Below are 17,392 nucleotides of genomic sequence, written 5' to 3' on the forward strand. Positions count from 1 at the left end.
ATCTGGTTAAGGGCCTCCCACCCCTCCCATCATTGCCATTTCTCTTTGGTGGCCCTGTTGTAGTCTCAGGGTGAGGGAGTTAGAGGAACTGAGCTGCTTTTCCTTCTCTTGTGGGTCTGCGCGTTCTGTTTGCTTTTGTCTGCTCCTGTCCTTCTGGAACTCAGCAGGGCCTCTGGGTCTCAGCTGTCCTGAGCGGGTGAGCATCTCTCACCCGTGTCTCGTGGCTGGGCACAGTCAGTGTCACAGGACAGGGCCTATGGCCTTCCTTCCCCTCCGTGGACAATGGGCCTCTCTGTCTTGGGCCTCCCTGCTCTCCACCAGGTTCCACCATCATTGTCACTCTTCCCAGTGCCCAGTGCGCCTTGGTTTGGGGGAAGGGTTCACGTCATCTCTGTCCCTATCTCCCCCATAGGCTTTCCAGAATTGAAAAGAACCTGATTTGGGGAGGGAGTCTGGAAGGGGCGGGGTTGGGAAACAGGACTGGGGACTAGTGCTGCCAAGTCAGGTTCTAGAATCATGCTCCGGGGACTTCCCTGGCGGTCCAGTGGTTAAGACTCCACACTTCCAATGCAGGGGGCGTGGGTTTGATCCCTGGTTGGGGAATTAGGATCCCACATGCCGCACAGTGCAGCCCCCCCCCAAAAAAAAAATAGAATCATACCCCGCAAACTAGGAAGGGAGGAAGGCACAGAAGAGACCCTGGGGGCAGACTTTGTCAGGACCCTGTCCATCCTCTCTCTTCTCAGTCCACTCCTGGACTTGAGGTCCAAGCAACTGGGGTGATTGGGACCTAGTCTGTCCAGGCTGGGGGTGGGGTCCGTGCTCACATGGGGCTTAATGTGGGAGAGGGAAGGCCCCAACCCCCTTCCTCAAGAGGGGCCACCTTTGAGATGCTGGGATGGTATGGGGTGAGATAGAGAACAGGTGGCTGGTGGCTTCTCTGCAGCAGTGAAAGGGCAGGCTGAGGATAGATAGATTCAGCTCAGGAAGGCTCTGGACAGGTTAGACACACCAGCCTCCCTCATCCTCCAGCTGAGGAAGGGGGTCACATCAGGACAGCGCTGCACTTGCCCACGTGGTGAAGGGGAAAGAAAGAAAAACCTAGAGCTAGCACCTTCTCCATGGGGGGTCTGTTTTCTCTCTTTTTTTTTTTTTTTTTGCGGTACGCGGGCCTCTCACTCTTGTGGCCTCTCCCGTTGCGGAGCACAGGGTCCGGACGCGCAGGCTCAGCGGCCATGGCTCACGGGCCCAGCCGCTCCGCGGCATGTGGGTTCTTCCCGGACCGGGGCACGAACCCGTGTCCCCTGCATTGGCAGGCGGACTCTCAACCACTGCGCCACCAGGGAAGCCCTGTTTTCCCTTTTAATTGAGGTGAAATTCGCAAAACATACAATTGACCGTTTTAAAATGTACCCTCCAGTGGCAGGTAGTGCACTCATGATATTTATTGTGAATAAACTTTATTTAGTTTCAGAACTTTGGCGTGGTCGGTTTTTGGTTATGGGTGAGTTGCACTCACCAAGGTGGCAAAGACCCTGTCCGGCTGTTCACTGCGTTTCCTGCGCCTAGCACAGTGCAGGACAATGGCGCTCCTACAGGTGCTTGTTGAATGAATAAATGATTCCTCCCCAGATCAACCCGGTCTACCTGAGCTGGCATGCAGTTCCAGAGAGGATTCCCTGAGCCCGTTCCAGAGCCCACTCCGCTGGGACCATTTCATAGACTGGGGTCCCGAGCTGTAGACCAGGCACCAGGCCGATTGGGCGGAGGCCCCACTTCACCAGGCTGGGGAGTCATCCCGAGCCGGGCGCCGGCGGCCCGGGGAGAGGTGCCGAACCGGTATCCCAGGAGCCATCGCCGGCCGCTTCCGATTTGACTGATTTGACTTGGTTTCGGTCGCCGCTCCCAGAAGGCTCGCCCCCCGCCCCCGCCAGGCAGGCCCCGCCCCGCCCTCCGCTTCCTCCCAGATCCCTGGCACTGCGGCCGCTCGGGCAGAGAAGCCGGAGCGGCGAGGCAGCGGCGGCGGCGATGGTGAGGGCCCGGGGCCGGGGCAGAGGGCGAGCGTGGGGGGTGCGAGGCGGGAGTCCGAAGTCCAAGGGCGGGGGCGTCCTTCGGGACGGCGCCCGGAAGCAGGACCGTGGCCGGACCCTCGGCTCGTCGCGCGCATCGCGGGAGGGACAGGGCGGCGTGCGAGGGTCCCGGCTGCCCAGCGCCGAGTGAGCGGGACTCCGGCTTCCCACTTGCCGGGGCCAAGCGGTTACGAGCACCGGCTTCGGAGTCAGACTCCGGGCCGAGATCCCGGTGGTGGCCACTTACCCGCTCTGTGACCCAGGGCAAGTCACTTAGCTTCCCCTGAGCCTCTTTTTCCGCATCGTGAAGTGGGGTCAGCGATACCCGCCTTGCTGGGTCCTTAGGAGGTTAGAGGAGATACAGTGGCAGAGACCTGCCTGGCCCTCAGAACCTGCTCCTGAGAAGTGGTGGGTAATATGGTGATCTCTTCAGCCCTTCCTGGAGCTGTGAGGACACAAGTCTGGCCCAGGGGTTGGAAACCTGAGCCGATACTGTGGCAGGGTGTTGGAGGGCAAACTCCTTCCCCTGGAGACAGAGAAAGTAAGATGTTTACTATAAAAGTTCCACTGAAGTTATCAGAGTGTGGCATAGCCTGACTCCCTTCTAAGCCGTACCATTCTTGAGTTGAGTCATCCCCCACTCCTGCTGTAGACTCTGGCCTCTGTCCCCACTTGTCATTTCCAAGGCAAAGGTGTCAGGAGCAGTTGGTGCCAGTTGCTTCTCCCCTCCCCTGGAACTCCTGGGAAGTTGTGCCAGGCAGGAAGCAGGCTTGGTGCTTTAAGAGTCTGCCATGGAGGGACTTTGCTGGGGATCCAGTGGTTAAAACTCTGCCCTCCCAGTGCAGGGGACACAGGTTCGATCCTTGGTCAGGGAACTAAGATCCCACATGGCAAGGCCAAAAAGAAAAAAAAAAAAAAAAAAGATACTGCCATAAAAAAGAAAAAAGATTCCGCCATGGAGAAGGCAGCAGAGGTGTGATGGATGTGGATGTGGCCTGGCTGGGGGTCGAGATGCCTGGATGGCCTCATCTCCAGGGAACTGGAGGCAGGAAGAGGAAGCGGGGCAGGAAGGTAGCACTGAGCTCTAAGGCCAGGCCAGGAAACTGAGGGAGGCCCAGGGAATGGGACGGAGCCCAGAGCCCACTTCCCAGCGTGCAGAGCAAGGAATCAGGCAGGGTTAGGATGGGCTTGCGGCTGGCCCTTGGCCCTTGGTGAGAAGAGGAAACTTGAAATGAAGGCTGAGGCTGTGATAATTTACTGGGGGTGACTGGGAAACTCTGGGACTCTCACAGGTTCATCTGAGGCAGATAGTGGATCTGAGCCTGGGGATTGATCTCTCTCCCCCAGCCATCTCCTAGCCCCTTCCCTCTGTTTTTTTTTTTCTCTTATTCCTGCCCCTTTGTCCACCCCCAGCACTTTCCCTTCCTTCTTCCCATCCGCCTTCCCTACCTGGTCCTTCTTGCTTTTCCTTCTTTTCTCCTCTTTTCTGATTCATTCAGTTAACAGGTGTTTCTTGGGCATTTCCTTCGTGCCAGTCCTGGTGACTGGTACAGGGGATAGAGTAGGAACAAAATAGTGATGGGAAAGATAGAAATTGAATGGGTAATGAATTCACTCATCTTGTAGATGGTCCTCACTCATGCTCTGTGCAAAGAATTTGGGTTTTGAGCCACAGGCCTCCCTCATAGGCACACAAGTTGAGTTGGCAGCATCAAACTTGGTGAGTCTTTAGCCAGCCAGCTAAAGCATTTGACCTCCCTTTACCCGCATCCAGTTTCACACAGGGGTTAAGAACGTGATCCTCGGAGACTAAGTTTGTTCAACTCCCAGATCTTCTGCTCACTGGCTCTGTGACCTTGGGTGGGTGATTTAACCCCTCCGAGCCTCAGTTTCGTATAAAACTGGGATGAGAGTACTTTCCTCAGTGGATTGTTGTGAGGCTTAAATGAGAGGAAGTGAACAAAGCGCTAGCAGCACAGTTCTCAGCTCAGAACATGTGCTCATTGAGTGGGAGCTATTATTACTGTCAAGAGGTAAAAGCTTCTCAACAGCCTGCAGCGCCTGGTGGAAATAAAATCGTTACAGGTTATCAAAGGCCCATGTCAAGTTTTATATTTAGGTTAGAAACGATTAAGTGCACAAGGTGGCAACAGGGAAGAGCTTGCTTGGCTGTGTATTTTGTAAAAATAGTTAAGAGGTTTTACTGACCACAGGTGTGGTTCTTGGGATCTGACAGCTAAAAAAAAACCTAGGGAAACTTGGGCTACCGCAGTAATAGCTATTATTTATTGAGCATTTAGTATGTGTCAGGACCTGTGCTAAGCACTTTATTTATAACATGCCACATGCCTTAGCTAATGTTATGGGAGATATTATTGTCACCACTTTATAGATGAGGAAGCGGAGGGGTCAGAAAGGTCATATCCCCAGTCTTTAGTCACTCAGCTGGTGGGTGAGTGGCAGAGGCAGGATTTGAAGGAATCCAGGGCTGTAACGCAGAGCCCGGCTCTTAGGCTCTGAGCTCAGGCGAGCGCTGACCCAGGAAGGAGGTGATACACCAGGTCGCTGCCCGGGTTCCTCTGAAGATGACAACAGTGACAGCTGAGATAGGGTTTCGTAGGCACTAATCAGGAAAGAGAGGAGACAGGAGAGTTTGGACGGGGAGGTTTTTAAGAGCTTTCTTTTCAGAGGAACCAGCTGTATTTGGCCTGGAGAAACCCGAGGAGAGATTTGAGAATTGAAGGAGGGATATTCTGCACGCCGGGTAACAGTCTGTCGATTTCCTGTGTAACTACCGTCCTCCGTCTGCCGACAATGCTGCCCCTACCCAGGCTTGGAAGTGCCTCTCACCCTCCCTTCCTCCCTCACCCACCCTTCCTCCCGGCCCCCCGGCCCGGGGACCTCTCCACATACCCTTGCTGATAGCATTTCTACATGCCTCCTGGTGGCCTCTGGCCTGAGTTATCTCACTTTCTTTCATGCCAGTCTACCACCAACAGAGAAAGTCTCCTGAAGCCCCTCCAGGCTCAGAAACCTACACAAGCGCTTGATGCATCCCTCCCTGCACGGGAGCTTCCTCATCTTGACTTTCACCCTCTGCCAGATCCGTCACTGTCCAGAGTGTGTCTCTGTTCGCCCGTGGCAGTAGTCTCCACCACATGCCCCGCCGCCGCCCCAGTCTATCTCGGTTCCCAGGAATCACCTGTCTGTGGGCGGCTCAACACTCGCTCTTTGTATCTCATGGGGTGAACTCATTACTCTTCTCTAACTGTATCGTACACGCTTCTTTCCCCGGCCTATAGCGATCTTTTCAAGAACCGGCCCAACTCATTCAGAAAATATTTTCCACGCATCCACGGTGTGCCAGGCACTATGCTGAATTCTATGTGGCCGGATGCAGCGTGGCCGTCCTCCGGTCTCTTACCTCCTTCCACACCTCGCAGTTCTTTATTTGAATCACCGTGCCAGCAGAGACCTGTGCATACAGTGTCCTTTTTCCTCTGGTTGAGGGGGGCTAAGGAGGGCTAGAGACTTGAGCCTCAGGCCTCTGTGTTCCCTGGAGCGAATGTGTTCTTTTAGGCCTGGGCCCATCTGGGCTCCGGACAGGCCTGGCTTCGCAGTGGGGGAAGGAGGCTACAGCTTGCAGTGGGAGGCACAGCCAGCTCTCCTGAAGAATGTGACCCGACATCACCCCATGTTGGAGAATAAGATGACAACAGCTGGAGCACTTGGATTAGAAAAAATGAGATGTAACATCCCACCAATCTCTAGCAGTGATTCTCATTTTTGAAGCTTGGTCCAGTCCCAGGTTTTTGCCTTGGACTATTTGAATGTGAGCGACTCCAAGTAGTGGAGACGTGTTGAATAATTTAGTCATAATAAGAGTGGTGATGGTGGTTGACTCGGGAAAACTCAGGAGATGAGTACACCTTCCCTGCTTTCTTCATAATGCTTCCTTGTTCCCCAGCTACTGCTTCCCCCAGCCCATGAGTGTACCGCTCTGTCGTGGTTTGCCAGCCCCCTTTCGAAATGGGTTGCTTTTCTAGCTCATGAGTAAATATTGACCTACTTGGGTTTCAGATGCCTGCCCCTCGAAACTCCTGCTGGGCTAGATAAACACACTGGGATAACAAACTTGAGAATGACAGTTGCATTTGGATAAGTTATAATGCAATTGGCTCACTCGTTGAGTCCTTGCGGATGGTCAGCATTGTGCTGGCCTCCTGGGCCTCCAGGCTGGTGGCAGACAAAGGCAGTGTACTGGCCCCTGCCCTCCCCCTGGGAGCTTGTGGTCCAGTTGGGGAGGTAGGATTCATATACTGGGAATGCTTGGAGGTTACATGCAAGGCAGCTGCAGGGATCCTGAACGGGGATTCTTGGCTGAGTAGGAGGTGGCCCTCTGTGACCACCAGATCCCTTCCCTTTCTCTGGTTTTAAGTGGAATTCAGTCAAGTGCCAAAATGTCTGCCGCAGACAATGGGCAATATAGTCTGGCAGGAAAGGGAGCTTGGCCCATGCTCTGTGGGGAGGAGATGAGAACAGGGTAGGGCTCTGGGGGACAGGGCTGGGGGAGGGGGTTCCTGTGGTTTGTTAATCCTCTGGGATTCATCTCCCGACATGTCCCTGGACCTCCAGCTCTTACCAGGGCCTCCTGCCCTGGGTCTCTCCCAGTTGCATGTATCCAAAGCCCAGTTTCTTTCTTGCTTGTGATCCATGTGTTCTCCCTCTTCCTGGCCTCTCCCCCAGCTTGGACCCTGCATCTCCCTTCCCAGTCCTCTGAAATGAGCTGCGTTCTTTTGTCAGGTGAGGCTGCTGCCCAGGCTGGGAACTCCAAGAGCTGGTCTCTCCTGTGTGAGTTGGATCCCAGTGAAGGTCCTGGCTAGCTGGAAAGCTGGAGGCCAGAGGCCAGGAAGGCCGAGGCTCCCAGGCAGACAGCGAATCGACTTTGAGCATTGATGTGGGAGCGGGGTCAGGCCAGGAGGCAGAACTGGCCTGACCAGTCAGAGGCTGGAGGAGGGAGGGGAGCGAGATCTGATCTCAGTGTGTGTGTGTGTGTGTGTGTGTGTGTGTGTGTGTGTGTGTGTGTGTGTGTGTGTGTGTGTGTGTGTGTGTGTGTGTGTGTGTGTGTGTGTGTGTGTGTGTGTGTGTGTGTGTGTGTGTGTCTGTGGGGTTGGGCAGAGGCTATAACGTGTGGTGATCCAAAATTATCTCTCTAGCTCAGTGGGCTGGATCTCCTTCCTGTCTGGCTCTGGCCGAGTAGCTTGGTTCTGTGTTCTTTGCTGCCTCCTTAGGCCAGTGGGAAGCCACAGGGCAGGTGCACAGTAGGTTGAGGCCATCCTAGAGCGGGTGAGCCAAGTGTCTGCTTTGTGGGACGGTGGGTCCTGGGAAGGTCCCATCCTCAGGCATCTTAGAGGAAGCTGAGATGCTGGAAGTCAAGGCTGACCTAGGACCTGCCTTGATGGGCAAGGGAAGGAGCCAGAGGTGAGCCGTACACACCCAAGAGGCCAGCCCTTCCTTTCGCACATACCAGACCCTTACATGAAAGGCGCTGTTCCCCGTACTCATACACTGTGCAAGTGCGCACGCACACGCACACACACACACACACACGCGCGCGCGCACACGCACAGTGGGGCAAGGAGGCCTCTAAGTCTCAGGACCAGATGAGGGCCAGGCGGGGGCCTCATGTAGCCCTGACCTTGGGCTTGGTGTCCAGGCAGGGAAAGAGTTGGAGCGGTGCCAGCGGCAGGCGGATGAGGTGACAGAAATCATGCTCAACAACTTCGACAAGGTCCTGGAGCGCGACGGGAAGCTGGCGGAGCTGGAACAGCGTTCAGACCAACTCCTGGACATGGTGTGAGGCCTGGAGAAGCAGGGAGGGGGAGGGGGAGGCTAGGAGGGGCCCTCAGAGGGAGCTCTCAGGCTGTGCTCAGGGTCTCCCGGCTGGCCGTTGGTAGGGCCTGAGGCTCACCCAAGGGCCAGTGTGGGGACTGTGGGTTTCTTGAAGCATCCCTAGCCTAGCTATGCAATGGGTGGGAGGTCTTATGAAGTATGAAGGCCTTGGTTTGAAGCTGTGGATCTTCCTAAAGGTTGAAGACTGGCATTGTTAACTGGGGGTGAGCCTGTAGGTCTGTGAGTCAGGGGCTACACCAGTGTGGGAGACCAGGAGTCAGGCTGGGAGGGTCCCAGGGCAGGCTGCGTAGAGAAAGGGAGCTGACAGGGTGGGGAGGCTGCGGGAGGAGTCTAGGCCTTGTCAGGGCTGGGTTGGAAGGAGCTGGTCCAGGGCTCTGGGGAAACCACTAACTCCTACCCTGTGTCTGGGGGTGTCCACAGAGCTCCGCCTTCAGCAAGACAACCAAGACCCTGGCCCAGAAGAAGCGCTGGGAGAATGTCCGTTGCCGGATCTACTTGGGGCTGGTAGTAGGCGGTGGTCTGCTCATCCTCCTGATTGTGTTGTTGGCCATGTTTCTCCCACAAAGCAGCAAGGGCAGCAGCGCCCCACAGGCCCAGGATGCAGGCGCTGCCTCAGGGACTGGGGAATGACACAGCTGGGCCTGGAAAAGAGGCCGAATAGCCACACTGGTCGGTTCTGGTCTTCAGAGAACCCTGGAGTTTGCTCCCTTCTGAGCCACCCCAGTGAGCGTGGAGGCGCAGCACCAGTTTGTGCACCTTTGTTCCTTCCTATCACACCAGAGACTGGCCTTGAGGGCAACCTGCTGCGCTGGCCATGCCAGGGCAGCCCCACATGGAGCTTAGTAAAAGCTGCTGTTGGGTTAAAAGCTGCTGTTGGGTTAAAAGCTGGTGTATGTGTGTATGTGTGTGTTTGAAGGTCTTCACATTGGTTCATCCTGCTCCGCCTCCACCCCTGGGGCTGCTTGGAAAACAGAAAGTCCCAAAGGACTTCAGCCTTGGGAGGTGGCCCTTCTCCCTTCTCAACTTGATCCAACCCTACAGACAGATCCTTCTGGGGTGCATGTGTAAAGACACAGCAGCCCCCAAGCCAGACCCTTCAACCAGTGCCCTCCAAGTCTGTTTCCCTGAGAATGAAATCTGTTATTTTTCTGAGTCTTGGGATGTTCAGAGGACCCATGGGACTCCAGATAGGATGACAAAGAGGAAAGCACTTGCAGATCTTTATATCACAAGGCTCTCACCTTCAGAGAGACTTTTCCCTTTGAGCACCTCTGCTGCAATTTCTCCCTCAAGCTTTACACCAGATCACAGGTGGGGTAGGTGGCAGGAAAGGGAAAGGGCTTCCTTCTATGGTGCTGTAATGAAGAGTCACAAAGTTTGCCCTGTGGGAAAGAATTGGGGCTTTTCAAAGGGCCAGGGAGGCAGTGCCTTCAGGGCACCAAGTAAGATCGTTGGGTAAAGGCCAGGGAAGAAGGAAAGGCCCTACCAAGACCTGGGAAACAGGGCAGCCACTGCCTGAACTCCTTAACTGCATGTCAAACTCAAGAGTGGGTGGGAAGGGGAATTCAGGGTGCAACAGAAACAGTTCCTTGTTAGGTGGAGTGAGGGCTACTGACGGAGAAACAAGAACAAACCATCGAGTTGTGCGGAGCTGTACCCGCACAGAGCGTGTTACTTTCGCTAGGCTCACCACCATCTGCCTTTCCTGGGGAAGATGGAGGCAAGCACCCGGTGCTGCACTTAGGTGTGGAACACCACTAAGAGGCCCTGTGAATGTAGACTTGGGTTTTACATATGTAACAAGGGATAATGATACTAGTTCCCAGGATGACCGTGAAGAGTATACCCTATGTACAATCTCTCTCAATGTTATGGTTCTAGATGCCAACTAAATGGTAGCTATCATCCAAATCATTTAGTGCAGTCATTCTCAACCTTGCCTCACATCAGAATCACCGGTAGAGCTTATTAAAAAAATACCACTCCCAGGCCTAGATCAGTTAAATCAGAATCTTTGAGGCTGAATATCAGACAAGTTTTTTTTGGTTTTTCTCCCTAAAGCTGCAACCCCTCTTCTCTCTCCAGGAGATTCATGGGTAGCCAGGGATGCAAACCACTTGTTTAATTCAAGCCACTGGTTTTACAGAAGCTGGGGGAGACGTTGAGCAATGGGCTAAAGGTCACACAGATAGTTCCATGAGCTGGTAAGGCCCCAGATTCCCCTTCAGGGATCGTCCTCCTCTCGGTTGGGGAGGCTGCCCCAACCTTTATTATTGGGCCTAACACAGAAGAAATGAGCAGGGAATTTTTGTTTGTTTTGCGGGAGTCATGAAGCGCCAAGTCCCGAACAAACTAGAGTGCAGAAGTGCCCGGCGAGGCCGCGACAGAGCAGCGGGAAGCACCCTGACACCAGGGCTCCCTAGGCTCGCAGAACCGTGATCCCTGGGCCAGGGCCTCCCTCTCTCTCTCAGAGACCTCTGACATCTGTCCTGCCGAGACTCTCTGAGCCGCAGAGCGGATGTTGGACCCCTACAGCCCAGACCCTTGGTTTTTCAGGGCTCTAGGGACGCGATCCACACGTCACTCCCACGAACCTACCCTAGGCTGGGACTGCAAGACGGAAGTTTTCTGACCAGCCCCGGCCCCTGCCATTGGTTTCAGCCTTTGGTCACCTGACATAATCGAGCCAATGAAAGGTGATAAAATTAATACTTCCGCTTTCCCTCAGGCGAAAGAGCCACTGTGCCCGCCTTTCGGATGCTATGATTGGTCACACTCCCTCAACTCGCCAGTTTATTGGCCAGCCCCGCGAGGCTGAGGTGCAGCGGGGTCTGAGGGCTGTGGCAGGCCCGCTGCCATGGCGTCTTATTTTGATGAACACGACTGCGAACCGTTGCACCCCGAGCAGGATGCCCGAACCAACATGCTGCTGGAGCTCGCAAGGTGGGTGCGTGGGGCTGGGAGGTAGGGCTCACGCAGCAGGTTTCTGGGCTGAAGCTGGCTGGAGAAGGCGGATTATCTGGGGGCAGTAGATTCAGAGGAGGACGGATAAATAATCTGGAGAGTTAGTTCCACAGTGAGATTCGGGGGAGGTCGATAATTTGGATCGTCCTTGGAGGGGCCCGGGCAAAGGGGTTCTGGAAAAGACGAGCTGGAGAGTCGGGGGAGTCGGGGCCGGAGGGCAGTGGGTTCTAGAAGGTACCGGAGTAGGCGCGTCATGGGATCGGGGTAGGGGCCGTGTGGCTGTGAGTAGACATATTCGTTAGGAACTCCACGCATGGAAGCCACACTGCCACTTGGAATCTGGCTTTACCAGGTCATTCCTGCGTGGCCTGGGTAACTTCTCTGAGCTGTTGCCTCATGTGTAAAATGGGAATAAACAGCCTGCGTGCTTGGGGTTGTCTGATGGCAGCTGTAAGCCATTTCCCGCTGTGCTTTTTATGTAGTGAGCACTACTGAGGGGCAGCTGTTAGTACTAGTAGCTGGGCAGAGTATTTATCTGTTAATGCTTAGTGGACTGCGGGGGTAATGAGAAAGTATGGGGTTTTTTTGTTTTTTGTGTTTTGGCTATGCTGGGTCTTCGTTGCTTCACACGGGCTTTCTCTAGTTGCAGCAAGTGGGGGCTACTCTTCGTTGCGGTGCGCGGGCTTCTCATTGCGGTGGCATCTCTTGTTGCGGAGCATGGGCTCTAGGCACAAGGGCTTCAGTAGTTGCAGCACGCGGGCTCAGTAGTTGTGGCACGTGGGCTTACTAGTTGCGGCACGCGGGCTCTAGAGCGCACGGGCTTCAGTAGTTGTGGTGCACAGGCTCAGTAGTTGCAGCTCGTGGGCTCTAGAGCGCGGGCTCAGTAGTTGTGGTGCACGGGCTTAGCATGCGGGATCTCCCTGGACCAGGGATCAAACCCGTGTCCCCTGCATTGGCAGGTGGATTCTTAAGCACTGGACCACCAGGGAAGCCCCGAAAGTATGATTTTTCTTTGGTTCTGACCTTGGATTCTTCTTCCCAGGTCCCTTTTCAATAGGATGGACTTCGAAGACTTGGGGTTGGTAGTAGATTGGGATCACCACCTGCCTCCACCTGCTGCCAAGACTGCAGTTGAGAACCTCCCCAGGACAGTCATCAGGGGCTCTCAGCCTGGTGAGAACACTAATTCTTTCCACTATTTGGGTCAGGTCTGCCAGACCCACCCCCTCTGGAAGCCAGACTATGGTCTGGCCCTTCAGTTTTCCAGGCCAGGTTGGGGCAAGAAGTGTCCTTCAGGAATGGGAGCTGGGAGGTAGGACCTATAGCAGCTCTCCTGATTAGCACTCCCTCCTCAAGAGCTCAAGTGCCCCGTGTGTCTTTTGGAATTTGAGGAGGAGGAGACTGCCATTGAGATGCCTTGCCGTCACCTCTTCCACTCCAACTGCATTCTGCCCTGGCTGAGCAAGGTACTGCTTCCTTTTTCCCAGCCCTCACCCTGCCCTGGGCCCAGTTCTCAAGCCGCTTTCTGTTTATGGACTACTGGGGGGATCAGAGATGGGAGAGGGATAGGGGTGGGATTTGGGAGCTGGAGACGGTTTTTAGCTTATCAAGACCAGACGTGGGCTCGTACACTGCACTGCTTTTCCCAGACAAATTCCTGCCCCCTGTGCCGCCACGAGCTGCCCACTGATGATGACACTTATGAAGAGTATAGACGAGATAAGGTAGGGGGCTGGGTAAGTGGAGTGGGTGGTAACGGGGCTCCCTGAGTCCGTCCTTGATGCTCTCGTTCCCCACCTCAGCAGGCCTGAGGAGGCCTCATGGTCCCTGACCCTGGCGGCCTTCCCAGTGATTTTAGCGAGGGGCAAGAGCCTTGGCATCGCAGGTGCCCAGGGCCTGAAAACAGCGAGCCAGCCCCACGGTGGCTGCTCTGTCCGTTCACCCACAGGCCTTGGGGTACGGCCCCTGCCCAGCATGCCCTCTTTCCTTCAGGCTCGCAAGCAGCAGCAGAAGCACCGACTCGAGAACCTCCACGGAGCCATGTACACATGAGGTGGCTGGGACGGCACGCCAGTCCTCCTCCACAACACCTTCCTCTTCTGCCTTGAATTCTCATTAAAAGCTTCTTTACCCGTCCTGCCGCTCCATTGCTCACAGGCCTGGGCAGGGACCCTGTACTCTCCAGTGGGCCTCTACTGCTATGGGGGAAGGTGGTCCTGAACCGTAGAAGGTACAAGGCTGCGTATCCCTCTCTGCCAAGCCTGCTGGCCTCAGGGCAGTAGGGCCCAGGTCAGGAACTTGGCCACCAACCGGACCAGCCAGGGCTTGGGCCTCTGTGTCTGTGGTTGGAAAGCAAAATGTGTCAGGGTCTGGCAGCCAGTAGTTACTTAAAAATGGTGAAGAAAAACTAGCCCATCATCTCTCTCCCTCCCCCTGCAATCTGTAGTCAACCTTAGAATCCCAGGGGCTTCTAACAGACATTTTCAAGTTATTCTCTGTATCCTCCCTTCCCCATACCCCTTAGTGTGGAATCGAGCTTCAAACCAGACTCTGAGCAGGACAGGAAGTGTGAAAGGATCGGGTCGGCTCTTTAGACTGTTTCAAGGCCCAGAAAGGGCTTCAGGCCCTTGCGGGGTATTTGGGTAGCACTTGGCATCCTTTGTTTTTGGCAGTCCTGCTCTCAAACACCAGTGGGCACTCAGGACCCTCCCTGGGGGCAGAGGCTTTCTCCCATCCTTTGCCTAGGGAAAGCCAGGATCAGGCCCTCTCCGACTCTCCAGAACAGACTACAAACATGCAAATTAGAATTCTTTTAATAGATATATATATAAAAAAAAGTACTAAAATACCCACGTGGTTCTGCTGTGTTATTTGCCCTAAAGAAAGGGTGAAGAATCCCAGTGCAGCTCAGTGGGCCCAGAAGTGGGCCTTCTCACAGACTAAAGGAGTACTCACCCCCGCCCCCAGACGGCTGTCCCTCTTGCTGTTCCCAGCCCCCAATTCCTGCAGCAGGAAACCCCAGTGGCACTGGGGGAGTAGAAGGCACCTGAAGGGCTGGCTGGGTGAATGAGGATACGTGACCTTTAAAACATAAAAATAACACTGCGGTGTAGGGAGCAGGCTGTGTGCAGCTTGGGCAGCTGCCCGGGCCCACTCCTGTATGGCACAGGTGGGTGTGGGATGGCCACTCCTCCAGGAGCGAGGAAGCCTCGGTCCCAACAGAATACTTGCTCAGAATCGTTTTTTGGTACAAAATAAATGCAAAGGAGATACCGGGTGGGGAGCTGCGGAGGCCGGGCCAGCCACCCTCCCCGGCCCTCAGATCATGGCGACGCTCTCAGGGGCACAGTTGAGGTGTGTGGAGGTGCTGCTGCTCCCGGACTTGCAGGCCCGGCCGGGGGCAGGCTGCAGTGCGGCCACCAGTGTCTCCGAGGAGACCGCCCCGAACTCATAGCTGAAGGTGCCGTAGAAGATGAGGATGTCGATGACAAACACCCACTCGCACAGGGCCGCCCCGTGCTGCAGCTGAGAGCTCTCGTGGATGAAGAAGACCCCGCCTGGGATGGGGCTAAGGAAACGTTCAGTGGGACGGGCGGCAGCCTGGCGACACCCTTTCTGCCTTCCCGGACATGCGGCGAGGCTGGGGCCGAGGACCAGGCCTCCCCTCCCAGGAGACGGGGCCAGAAGACCACCCTGGGTGGGGCGGGTCCCCATCTTGGGCGGGAGAGGGCCTGGCCTACAGGAGGCGCTCCTGGCCGCCCTGTCCTGGAAGGATACTGAGGATCAGAGAGACAAAGGCGATGGCTGCCAGCACAATCCGCAGGTAGGCCACAGCCAGGTCCTGGGGGGCAGTGGCCCCGTGGTAGGAGAGGGCACAGTGCAGGCAGACAAAGAGCAGCCCGGCAGTGAAGGCCACGCCGGTTCCGACGTAGTGCAGAGACTTGGCGTGATCCACCTGGGCCCGGAGAGAGGGGCTGACCCGTGACGCAGCGCCCCGCCACCCGCCTCCGTCCCTTCCTCCCGGGCTTTTCCCCTCCCGGGCCCTGTTCTTCTCACCCCCAGCCTTGAGGGGCAGACCCGCAGCCTGGGTCAACCCTCAGGGAACTGAGGGCCCCTGCCGAAAGCCTGGCCCCCTTTGGGGGAGCGCAGGAGGCGCGCAGGCGGGCGCACCTGGAAGTTGCCCACCACCACCAGGCCCGCAGCGTTGGTGCAGCCTGTGATGAGCGTGGTGGTGTTGACCCAGGAATGGCGGCTGTGCTCCAGGAGCTGCCCGTAGCGCAGGAGGCAGATCAGGGCCACTGGGGGAGGAGAGCACAGGTGGGGCCGGCGCTGGCCCTGGCCCAGCCCAGCGAGCCCACCAGCTTCCCCCAGATACTCTGAGGGCAGGAAGGGAACGGACAGGCGGGTGGTGTGCCCTACCAGCGTGGCCGTGTGCAAGCCAGCCTTGGGCCTTCAAGGAACGGAAGAGAAGTGACCCCGCTGGCCTTAGCCTGTGGCGGGGTGGGCGGTGCGAGGCCAGGGCTTCCTGGGCCTCTGTGGGGGGCGGGTGTGAGGGCGGGCGGGACTGAGCGGGTTGGTGGTCGGGCCGAGGGCACAACTCACCCATGAAAGCACCCACGTTGCCAATGAGGCTGAAGAGGCAGCTCTCGGGGGGGTACGTGCCGCACTTGCTGCGAGGAGGAGGCGAGGACAGTGAGGGGGGTCAGGAGCACCGGAAGGCCCGGCCCGGCCCGCCGGCTCTCCCTCGCCTTATCTGTGCCTGTTCCTTAGCCGGCAAGCCCGACCGACGAGAAGGGCCGGGGTCCCTCACCGACATTGGGCCCTAGGCTGGCCGCACCTCCCCGCAAGGCAGAGCTGGTGTGCGTGCTGGGGTAGGCGGTGCCCGGGATTGCTGGGCAGACCCCGAGGCTCTGGGACTCCCTGAGACGGTCAAGGCCTGCAGGGGGTCTGGCTTCCCTTAGGCCAGAACTTGGGCTGGGCAAACGGAGAGCTTGAACTGAAATCCAGGCGCCTCCACTTACTAGCTGAGGGACCTGGATGGATGACACAGCTCTGTCTCACTTTCCTTGCCTATAAAGTGGTGAGAACAACAGCTGCCTTAGTGCTAGGAGAATTAAACGCCGCTACGCGTGTCAAGTATTCAGCACAGGGTCCGGTACCTAGTAATTGGTACGTAATCTTGGAAGTAAGTGCTCTTAATGGGATGATTATTCCTGAGACCCAGGGACAGGCCTTTGCTGGGGGTGCTTCGTTGGGAGGCTGGCAGGGCCTTGGGTCTCAGTGACCCGCGCGGTCTCCAGGCCTTACCTGATGAGGGGGACATCGTCCGGGGTGCAGCAGGTCTTGGGGCCCCCGTGCTCAGTGGGGTCAGGAGAGCAGGATTCGTTGTAGGACCTGGCAGGCAGGACAGGGAGTAGCCTGGGGGAAAGGGGTTCCCCCAGGCCCTCGGCCTGTAGCCTCAGGCCTCTCGGAGACCACCCTCCCAGACCTCCCTTGGCAGGGGCAGGAGAGCCCACTTCCCAGGGCCCCCCTGAGACAGAAGCCAAAGGGGCAAATGGCGGTGGGAAGCAGGGAGGTGGGCACGAAGCCATGCCTGGGGCGGGGCAGGCGCTGCCAGTGTCAGAGCAGAGCAGTGAGGCCCAGTGTCTCCATCTGGCTCGAGGCAGCCCCGGCCCCAGAGGGAACAGAGATGAAGGGAGCTTTAGAGTGAGGCTGTCTGCAGAGTGCGCCATACCAGTTCTCCACGGGGCACACGTGGTGGTTCATCACGGCCATGGCATACCTGCGGGAGCACAACGGTCACCCTGCCCCACGGTGCACCCAGCCTTCTCCCACTGACTCTTCTCCTTTGATTCTGCCCCCAGTCAGCCTCATCGTCCTTTCCGGGGACTCAAGTTGGGGCGGCCCTGGGGCTTGGTGCTACTCTAGGACCCACAGCCTAGCCCCAAACTAGAGGACCTCTGGAAGGTGCCCTGGCTAGACGTGTGTCTGTCGGGGCCACCCTGCTGGACAGCAGCGGTGCCAGCTTGTCCCAAGGGGCTGTGTGCCCAGGCACCGGGCCAGGCTTTGCAGACAGCCAGTGTGGCCCTGGGTACCACCCTGGAGCCCGCAGCAGGACAAGGGACCTTGTGTGTGACATCAGGCTCCCGCTGGGGGCTGTCCCTCCTCAGCCTGGGTCCGGTTTGTCCCCTAGTTGCGTCCCCCATCCCCCTCTTTACTCACACAGTCCATAGGCCAGTGATGGAGAATGCTGACAGGCTGACAGGAAGGAGGATCCAGGCGGTCATGAGGGAGGGGAGCCAGGGTGGTGGTGGTGTGGGGGGAGGACAAGAGGTAGGTGGGGAAGAGGGCGTGGGCCCAGCTACCTTAAGGTACTTCGCCAAAACCATCAGCTGCCCGGGCCTGGTGGAGAGAGACAGGTCAAAGTCCAGGGTCTAGTGACTGGC

The 17,392-nt window shown here is 56.8% G+C and overlaps 3 protein-coding genes across 6 annotated transcripts; 2 read left to right on the forward strand and 1 right to left on the reverse strand.

Moving 5' to 3' along the window:
- Nucleotides 1–1,993: 1,993 nt before the first annotated feature.
- Nucleotides 1,994–13,082, forward strand: RNF181 (ring finger protein 181). Of its 4 annotated transcripts, XM_079720993.1 has the most exons (6): nucleotides 1,997–2,031; nucleotides 10,711–10,929; nucleotides 11,989–12,119; nucleotides 12,303–12,412; nucleotides 12,596–12,670; nucleotides 12,939–13,082. In XM_079720993.1, the coding sequence occupies exons 2-6, from the start codon at nucleotides 10,745–10,747 to the stop codon at nucleotides 12,996–12,998; spliced, it is 561 nt and encodes a 186-aa protein (XP_079577119.1). In that variant the 5' UTR covers nucleotides 1,997–2,031; nucleotides 10,711–10,744; the 3' UTR covers nucleotides 12,999–13,082. The 4 variants fall into 4 exon arrangements, with proteins under 4 accessions (XP_079577120.1, XP_079577119.1, XP_079577121.1 ...); XM_079720994.1 differs by lacking the exon at nucleotides 12,596–12,670 and having other exon boundaries at nucleotides 1,994–2,031; XM_079720995.1 differs by lacking the exon at nucleotides 1,997–2,031 and having other exon boundaries at nucleotides 10,736–10,925.
- Nucleotides 4,821–8,746, forward strand: VAMP5 (vesicle associated membrane protein 5). Its single transcript, XM_079720943.1, has 3 exons — nucleotides 4,821–4,833; nucleotides 7,786–7,923; nucleotides 8,403–8,746. The coding sequence occupies exons 2-3, from the start codon at nucleotides 7,840–7,842 to the stop codon at nucleotides 8,610–8,612; spliced, it is 294 nt and encodes a 97-aa protein (XP_079577069.1). The 5' UTR covers nucleotides 4,821–4,833; nucleotides 7,786–7,839; the 3' UTR covers nucleotides 8,613–8,746.
- A 1,182-nt stretch (nucleotides 13,083–14,264) lies between the features above and the next one.
- On the reverse strand, nucleotides 14,265–17,233 carry TMEM150A (transmembrane protein 150A; the record flags this gene model as incomplete). Its single annotated transcript, XM_079721099.1, has 7 exons — nucleotides 14,265–14,503; nucleotides 14,724–14,901; nucleotides 15,117–15,244; nucleotides 15,549–15,616; nucleotides 16,254–16,340; nucleotides 16,681–16,728; nucleotides 17,169–17,233. The coding sequence occupies 7 exons, from the start codon at nucleotides 17,231–17,233 to the stop codon at nucleotides 14,265–14,267; spliced, it is 813 nt and encodes a 270-aa protein (XP_079577225.1).
- Between the last annotated feature and the right edge of the window lie 159 nt (nucleotides 17,234–17,392).

This window comes from Hyperoodon ampullatus, assembly GCF_949752795.1.
Source record: "Hyperoodon ampullatus genome assembly, chromosome: 15".
Lineage (NCBI taxonomy): Eukaryota > Metazoa > Chordata > Mammalia > Artiodactyla > Ziphiidae > Hyperoodon > Hyperoodon ampullatus.